This window comes from Genypterus blacodes, unplaced genomic scaffold (assembly GCF_046128005.1).
Source record: "Genypterus blacodes isolate CSIRO-AG114 ecotype Tasmania unplaced genomic scaffold, CSIRO-AGI_Gbla_v1 ptg000038l_1, whole genome shotgun sequence".
In the NCBI taxonomy this organism is placed as follows: Eukaryota; Metazoa; Chordata; class Actinopteri; order Ophidiiformes; family Ophidiidae; genus Genypterus; species Genypterus blacodes.
The window spans coordinates 713,824-722,500 of NW_027466851.1; the positions used below are offsets into that span (position 1 = coordinate 713,824).

At 44.4% G+C, this 8,677-nt stretch overlaps 1 protein-coding gene, 1 long non-coding RNA gene and 1 other non-coding gene across 6 annotated transcripts in view; 2 read left to right on the top strand and 1 right to left on the bottom strand.

The window, feature by feature from the left end:
- The first annotated feature begins 1,143 nt into the window (after positions 1–1,143).
- Positions 1,144–2,978, top strand: LOC142996516 (uncharacterized). The gene is made up of 4 exons (XR_012961759.1): positions 1,144–1,268; positions 2,177–2,231; positions 2,420–2,518; positions 2,634–2,978. It is a non-coding gene; the product is annotated as an uncharacterized LOC142996516 (long non-coding RNA).
- Positions 2,979–4,154: 1,176 nt separating this feature from the next.
- gramd2b (GRAM domain containing 2B) overlaps positions 4,155–8,677 on the top strand; it is a 7,648-nt gene continuing 3,125 nt past the window's right edge. For 2 of the 4 annotated variants that reach the window (XR_012961765.1, XR_012961767.1), the window contains exons 1-8: positions 5,798–6,027; positions 6,671–6,793; positions 6,899–6,986; positions 7,290–7,359; positions 7,632–7,735; positions 8,108–8,203; positions 8,328–8,399; positions 8,592–8,677. The exon at positions 8,592–8,677 is cut by the window's right edge and continues 4 nt beyond it. Coding sequence is in view for 1 of the 4 variants with exons in the window: in XM_076147532.1 (XP_076003647.1) it covers positions 5,939–6,027; positions 6,671–6,793; positions 6,899–6,986; positions 7,290–7,359; positions 7,632–7,735; positions 8,108–8,203; positions 8,328–8,399; positions 8,592–8,677 (728 nt within the window). In the remaining 3 variants the exon portion in view is untranslated. Of the gene's footprint in view, positions 4,397–5,797; positions 6,028–6,670; positions 6,794–6,898; positions 6,987–7,289; positions 7,360–7,631; positions 7,736–8,107; positions 8,204–8,327; positions 8,400–8,591 lie in introns of those variants that run through there. The other 2 variants (XR_012961766.1, XM_076147532.1) reach the window with 2 other exon arrangements.
- trnaa-agc (transfer RNA alanine (anticodon AGC)) lies at positions 4,885–4,957 on the bottom strand. Its single transcript has one exon. It is a non-coding gene; the product is annotated as a tRNA-Ala (tRNA).

An 8,677-nucleotide genomic window follows, 5' to 3' on the forward strand; every position in this document is an offset into this window, starting at 1 on the left:
ACATTGTGTCTGACAGGATTTCACCCACTCTCTGAGGAGACAAACAAGGTGGTTAAGCTGGTGGGTGGGGTCACTTATTGAAAGCAGGAGGGGGTCCATGTCTCTAAAGATGGGTGCAGGGTCTTTAATATCCTAGACGAGCAGCGAGGGGCGACACGTCTGAGGGGATAAGGCAGAGGACTTCACCAGGACAGGTGGCTGAACCTCTGGACGAGCACCAGGAGGCTCCGGCCATGTAAAGGTGATGGGTTTGGTCCACATAAAGGAGCCTGTCTCCCGGGGGCTCTGGCACTCTCAGTGTCAGGGTCTGTCCTCAGCCTTTACCCTGACTGGAGACTTTGTTGGTGTTAATGAAAGAATATGTGATCTAAATGTGAATTAAAAGGGCCTCACTGTCAAAATGACTGGGGTTTGGACATAAATGTATAAAATAAAGAGTGTAAACTGATTTATTTTGTTTACTCAAGACTTCTGTTTCAGTGCTTTTTTGTAAACATTTCACGTCATCCATTACAACGTAGAGTGTGTTATCACGAAGCTTTATATCATAACCTATAAGCTGCAGTAGAGGAAATATGCGAACACATGATGCGTAGTGTATTTGTGTTTAATGACCACACATTAAGATACTCAGTTCACTCTGAATACAGGCATGTTCATCTGCACGCGTCTTTACTGCTCTCTTGTGGCAGCTGTTTAGTTTTGCAACATCCATTTGCAAAACTGAAGGACGTAGAAAACGTCTTTGAAAATTCGGCTTTTTTAAGTTTTTGTTTTTAATGTATCAATGTTAAACAATATAAATTATCAGATATAAAACTGAACATTTGAAATAAAAGAACAAAGAAATGAACGAGCCAGTCTGGAGACGTTGACGTTGCAATTCTACATAATGGCCACGAGAAGGTGGTAAGCAGTGCAGGTTAGAATCGGAAAATAGTGTCCAGTTGATGAAATAGCGCCTTGGAAATGACACACATACACAATAAGTAAATATACTAATCGAATGTAATAAATGCAGTGTTTACATTAAAGGTGGCAACATTACCTACACTCAAGCGTTTTCTTAAATTGGGTTTAAAAACACTGATACAAGCGATAGAGTGTGACGTTATAGTTCTTGAACGCACCACGGTTTGAGCAGCTGCGCAGTGACGTCACTCCCTCTCTCCTCTCCCACAGTCCTCTGCGGTGCTAAGTGACCTCTGCTGTTAGCTCACAGCGCCACAGTCATGCCTCCTCCAGTTGCAGTTTCGCCTCTGATTAAGGTTTGTGACTTTAACAGCTCGTTTATTTGTTGTTTTAGTCACCATTTTGTCTTAAAATGAAGCTTTTATTAATGCTCAATCGACACAGAGGGTGCGAACATGCTAAGCTACCAACTGTTAGCTGCACGGGTCGCTTTGCGTGCACAATTCATAGGTATCTATAATTAATTCATTATTGGCGACGGTTGAATTGATTAATCGATTGATATGAGCGATATTGAAACGAGTTTTAAATGTTTTGAATCGCCATTTATGAAATTAGTAAGGATTTTAAGGTACACTGTTCTGCTCATTAGCGATATCTGCAGGCACATTGCATATGGTGCAGGAATATGAAATTTATATAAACAAAATATATACAAGTAATCTGGGACATAAATACATATTATCATTACAGAACATTTAATTAAATAGATTACCTACAGAGAGGCGCAAACTAATTCTAAGTTTAATGATTTTTCCAGTAGCAGGTCAGATGAAAATAAACAAACAGCACTTAAGGTCTCAGTGAAGATAATTTAATGTCTACAGAGGATAAATGTACAAAATGAGAAAGTTATGCAGTTGTTAAAGTCACACTAATGATGTTTGTTGGTATTTTGTTTACACACTGTTGATGTCGACGCTTGCACAGTTTTACAAATAAGCAAAACATACAAAGTAGAAAGAATGTGGGGGCAAAGTGAAGAGTTTGAGCCTGAGTGACAGGTGGTCACCATGAGTGACAGGTGGTCAAGGGCACATCCACAATTGTTTTTTAAAGTTAGGAAATTAAACAGATTCTTCAGGGTGAAGGTTTGTGTTTGTTTGGTTTATTTTTGGTGTTCAAAGGATAAAAAATGAATCATTTCCAGCTTTCTCTTATTTGGATGAAGGAATGTGACTCTGTGTTGTATTCTTCCTCACAGACGGCGCGGTATTCAGCGCTGTTCGCTGGTATCATCTATGGCAAAACCAGATATGGTGAGTTATGGTTGTATTGAATGATGTCATCACTAACACAGCTGTGTGAATATTCAGAATACACAACAAAAGTCTTGATGTAATATCCAAATTGTGAACTTCTCTGCTTTTAGTTTCCAGCCCAACAGCTTCATCAATGCTGTTCATGTTTCAAAATATGGTACAAGCTGTTTATTTGGTGTTCTCAGATCACATGAAGCCCATCGGTGCTGAGGAGAGGAGGGTCGAGGAAGAGGAGAGGAAGATCCGTGAGGAGCAGCAGCGTGTTGCCAAGCTGCTGGCTGAAGGTAAATCTGTCACATCAACCCACCTGTCAATGATTCAATCATTCAAAATAAGTTAAGATATTTTTTGAAAGTAATTATTTAAATGTGTGTAAATGTTCCTTTGTCTTCTGTGCAGCGAGCGAAGACACGATCCTGAAGTAAAGAGCAGGATCAGCAGTTGGGTCATCGGGTCTCAACATGTCCGTCATTCCCGTTGTCGTGGACGCGTCGGCTCTTCCCTGGAACAATCCGGAGCCTCGCCCGGATCAGACACCTCATCCTCACGTTTAAGTTATTGTTCTTTATGTCATAAAGCCACAGAACCTCTCTCCTTTGTCTTCTCGGTGTTTTACCTTCATGTCACTCCTTCTTGTTATCTTGATGTTATGAGATGTTTGAAGTTTGGAGGTTTTGATCAGCTGGTTTCATTTCTGCTTCACTTCAAACGATTTCCCAAACAATAAAAACATTAAAGCTCAAACCTCCTCTGATTTCTCTCTCATTCGGAAAAACATCAAGAAAAATTGTGGTATTTCAAAATGTGTTTGCCGGCCTGGAAAACACGGAATATCTAAATAAATATAATAAAAGTTGGCAAAGAGATTCGAAAGGTTGACGCCTTTCGAAGAGAGCAACTTTCAACTCTGCCCTGCTGACCTCTGACCTCTCACATTGGAGCTACAAATACATGGATGAAGGATCTGATAAACACTGAAACACAGATTCATAATAAAACAATAAACAGCTTCAATTGTAGTTAAAAATCCCAAACCAGAGAAAATAAATATATTATCCACATTCGTATCATGATGTCATCAAAGCAAATATAACAGGAGTTTGTTTTAAAAATTGATAAATCACTTTAAACATTCATGAAGTGTTCATGGATAAACTACAGCATCACACACACTCAGACACACATGCGCACTCACACAGACACACTCACATTTTGATAATCTTTGTTGTGATATTCTTGCTGTATAGTGGGACATAATGCAGATGTTCTCCAGATGTTCTTGCTGGTGTGTGTGCAGCACAGTCAGGCTCCTGTGTGCTCAAACAGGACTTTGACCCTAAGAGATAATAGAATAATGTGATATGATAAAAGTAAACATCTAAAATGAAATCTACAGTCATATAAAATTCAAATATGGATTCATCTTACAAACAGAACAGATTTGTGATTTAGACGTTTAAAGACGATGAACTAAAGAGAGCCAGGACCTCCACCATGTCGCCATAACAACCAAACCCTGCTGCCTGTCTGGCCTGGGAACCTGTTAGAGGAAGAGCAGGAGAACGTGGCCAAGAGGAAGAGGAAGTTCTGAGGAGGAAGAGGGAGATCTGAGCACATTGAGGCTTGAATTCAAACTTCCTGTTTTCCAGAATCAAAGGACCAAATCACTGTGAACCACGTCTGTGATCATGTTCATGTTTTCCTTCGCAGCCAAAGCGTTGTCAACATGTCATCTATGTCACCAGCTTGTTAATTACTGACTAGAGATAAGAGATTTGGGACACGAGGAGGAAGAAGAAACGTCTGACACTAAAGCCAAACAAACAGCACCCCATGGCCTAAGTCCTGTTTGCACTGCAGGGGCACAGGAGGAGGAGGAGGAAGAGGAGGAGGAGGAGGAGGAGGCGTGTTGTCTGTCATATAGAATGTATATGAAGCTCTGTAGAGCCGAGGCACAGAGATGAAGAGCTGAGCAGAGATCAGGATCCAGGTCAGGATGCTGAGGCGTCACAGTTCATCAGTGAGCTCACACACCTGAGGTCTGCTCAGTCAGCCCCAGGTGTTCCCGTTGCCATGGAGAACTACGATGCCCATGAATTGTCTGGCTGTAAGAGGAGGAACACGACTTCCTGCGCTCGGCCCAGCGCAGCACGACGTCACCGGTGAGACACAACACACACTCAGGGGAAGTTTGGATTGTGACCTTTGTGTTGTCACAGGTCACGGTGTGTCTCTGGAAAGGAGCGCAACCTTTCCAGAGGTCACGTTGTGTGGTGAGGAGCTCCACTCCACCTAAAATCAAAACACACACACACACACACACACACACAGTCCTGCTCTCTGTGACGCTGTTGGACCAAAGAGTGAAACCTCAGCCAACATGAGGGAGAACAGAGAGAGAGCCCGACTGGAGAACAGGTCTGAACACACAGCAGGATGTAGAGACAGAGCGACAGAGCGACAGAGCGACACCACGCAGAAACATGAGGAAGAATCACAGAGGAACGATGCATCAAAGAGGAAGAGCCTCAAACAAACAACCTGATAGTGTTTGTGTATCAAAGTACAGCTGTGTGTTGCTATGCGTCTGTGTGTGTGTGTGTGTGTGTGATCAGTGAAGTGGACTTTGCCTGTCAGTAAATAAATCATTTGGAGGATGCGGGCATCGATCCCGCTACCTCTCGCATGCTAAGCGAGCGCTCTACCATCTGAGCTAATCCCCCGCAGTTATCCTCTGTGTGTGTGTGTGTGTGTGTGTGTGTGTGTGTGTGTGTGTGTGTGTGTGTGCGTGCGTGCGCGTGCGCGTGCGCGTGCACGTGCGCGCGTGTGCGTGTGTGTGCATGTGCTTGTGTGTGTGTGTGTGTGCGTGTGGGTGCGTGTGTGTGTGTGCGTGTGCGTGTGCGTGCGCGTGCGCGTGTGCGTGTGTGTATCAGCAGCAGACAGACTCATTATGAGCATTTAGAACAGCATTTGTTGACTCTGTGTGACCCAGAAACACAGAGCTGATCATATTACACACACACACACACACACACACACACACACAGAGGATAATAGCTGGCTCGTATAACATCACTCACTCTGTCATGCTGTATGTTTTGGTTACCGTGGATACCAACACACTTGCCAAGTGTGATCCTTTGTTCTGACATGAAACACTGATCAAGTTTAAACACAGAGGTCGGAGGTCTCAGCAGGTCAGAGGTCGAGTCCCAAACGAGGGTCTTCACACTCTTACATTCATCTGACTGATGAGGAGATGCAACTAGAGAACAGGTTACACCGCCGAGCAACGTCCCTGCATCTGTGTGTGTGTGTGTGTGTGTGTGTGTGTGTGTGTGAGAGGGAGGAAACAGAAAGAAGGAAGAGAAAAGAAGCAGGATGAGGCTTTAACAGAATAACACTGAAACATTATTTCCAGAGGAAAGTTGGACAAAGTGTAAGCGATCAAAGGTTCAAAGACACACACACACACACACACACACACACACACACACACACATACACACACACACACACACACCCTGCTCCAGCCTCTGATTGGCTGTGACATGTGAGACAGTCCACAGGCAGGTAGAGCAGCAGCCTGTAGGGTCCAGGTTCAGACAGACTGAGGCCGGCGGGACGCTCTCTCTGTCGCTCTCTTTCTTGCTTGCTCTCTCGTTCTCTGTCGCTCGCTCGCTTGCTGGTAAAGGTAGAAGGTGATGACAGACGTGTGTGTGAACCAGCAGCCTCAGGAAGATGCCAGGAAGTGTCACAGAGGAGCCGCAAGGAGCAACATGAGGGACTATCAGTGAGTGTGTGGCAGCTCTGGCTGCTCTGGGTGTCGCTCTGCTGAGGAGCGTCAGTGAGAGTCCACCTGGAGTTTCTCTAAGCTTTGCTCTTCTTTCTGTGTCTTGCTTGTCAGAGTTGAACGCTCTCAGCTGTTGTTTGTTTAGTTTCAGTTTCATGAAAACGATCGGAGAGAAACACAAACAAGTTTCAGCTCTGAGGTTAAAGACACTGAAGTCTCAGTTTGATTCAGTCTGAGCTCAGAAACATGGAGGTTCTGTTTATGTGAATGAGAAAGAAACAGAATCAGAGGACAGAATTCTTTATTTGACTGCATATTGTTTTATTTTACTCACAGTATTAGTTTGTGTTTTAATAGCAACACAGTAATGAAAATAAAATAACATCGAATCATCAAGAGTTTGTTTGCAAATAACCGGATTTTATAAAAGTTTATTTTCACTTGTTTTGTCTTTGTTACCTCTGTCTGGTTCATTTATTTACAATCTCTTCATTTGAAGTTTTTAAATTCAACAGAGATTCCCTACAGTTTCTACAAATGAATAATAAACTGTGCTGCAGACACACTGACCCTAACCCCTGACCTCTGACCTCTGACCCCTCACACATGGGTCACATCTGTCGCCCGCTCTGTTTTGCTGCAGCTCAGATGCAGAGAACGTGGCAGAGGAGCGACTCAGGAGCAGCAGAGCGGCGGCCGAAGCTCTGCAGGCCGCCGACGCTGACCAGCAGGAAGCGGCGAGCAGGAGGAAGCCAGCGTTAGTCAGGTGAGGAAGAGGAGGGAGCCTGAGGTCATGATGATGATGCAGTGTGATTATATCTCTGTCTGTCTGTCTGTCTGTCTGTCTGTCTGTCTGTCTGTCTGTCTGCAGGTCAAAGACCTTCGATCACTCTCTGCTCACTCAGGTCCAGACCGACTCGGACTCTAAGATAGAGAGGAAGAAGTCTCACTACAGTCAGGTGAGGAAGAGCAACGCCACTCTGACCTATAAATGTAAACTTCATCATACAACAAATCATCAGAATTAGACATTTTTAAAAAGATCTTGTGGATTCTGGCAATAAAAAATCAAGGAAAATATTTCAAAAAGCAAGATGAAAATAATCTTGGGACATTTTTTTTAACTCTAAGGAAAATGTGTGTGTGTGTGCGTGCTTGGGTGTATGTGTGTGTGTATATGTATGTTTGTGTGATTATGTGTGTTTGTGTGTGTGTGTGTGTGTGTGTGTGTGTGTGTGTGTGTGTGTGTGTGTGGGTTTCAGCTTTCCAAGAGCAATTCTCAGTACCATAAAATCTTTAAGGAGATCAGCAAAGAGGAGCAGCTGAGGCAGAGTGAGTCTCACACACACACACACACACACACACACACACACACATCTCTACATCACTGAGGGACACTGACTGGGACCGGTCCACAGGTGGACACAGTCGCTAGGCAACAACCAACCTCCTAACATGCTCATCAAACACTTGCTCTCTTGCTCTTGTTGTTGTGTTGTATTGAGTGTGTGTTGATGCTCCATGTCGCTCTGTAGCTCTCCGGCACGTTCCTCTCCTTTTTTGCGTCCTGAATAAAAGATGATGTCACTCTGCCTGCCTGTCAGGTTACACCTGCGCCCTGCAGAAAGACATCCTCTACCAGGGACGCATGTTCCTGTCCGACCACTGGATCTGCTTTCACTCCAAGGTGTTCGGCAAAGACACCAAGGTACCACACTGCCACCAGAACTGGCGGTGTATGTGTGTTTGTGTGTGTGTGTGTGTGTGTGTGTGTGTGTGTGTGTGTGTGTGTATGTGTGTGAGTGTGTGAAGGCTCTATGATGCTGCAGGGCCGCATTCAAACGCAGAGAGAGTGTGAGAGTGCGTGAGAGTGCGTGAGAGTGCGTGTGAGTGTGTTAGAGTGTGTGTTAGAGTGTGTAAGAGTGTGTGAGAGAGTGTGAGAGTGTGTGTGTGTGAGTGTGTGTGATTGTTCTGTTTTTGTCACTTTTGTCCATTTGTGGAGATATTTGTCATCCAAACTGTTCACATTCCTTCTCCATTTCTTAAACATTACAACATTAAATCTCTTCGCCTGCCTCAGATCGCCATCCCTGTGGTCTCTGTCACTCACATCAAGAAGACCAAAACTGCCATCTTGGTGCCGAACGCACTGGTGATCGCCACAGCAAATGACAGGGTGAGTGACCATCATCATCGTCTTCATCATCACCATCATCTTCTCTCAACACTTTCACCTGCTGATGAAACGAGGCTCTGTGTGTGAAGGATGTGAACGTTTCCTGTTGTGTTTCCTGTTGCAGTATGTCTTTGTGTCCTTGATGTCCAGAGACAACACCTACAAGTTCCTCATGTCCGTCTGTCTGCATTTGGAGGTAAGACAGAAAAACAGACAGACTGACGAGTTTGACCTTCACAAAGTCTGACAAATTTCCATTCTCATATCCAGAACATTCCTGACTTTACAGCGTGAAATGACCTTGAAACCTTTTACGTCTCTTGATGATGTTTGGCTCATAGAAACCTTCTCTCTGATTCTGTGATGCTGATTACATTTCTGTCGTCAGGAGAAGAGTCCGTGCAGCAGCCCCGTCCCCTCCTCGGCTGACAGCAGCTTCAGAGGTCAGAGGTCACCTCAGTCGCCCCACTTTCC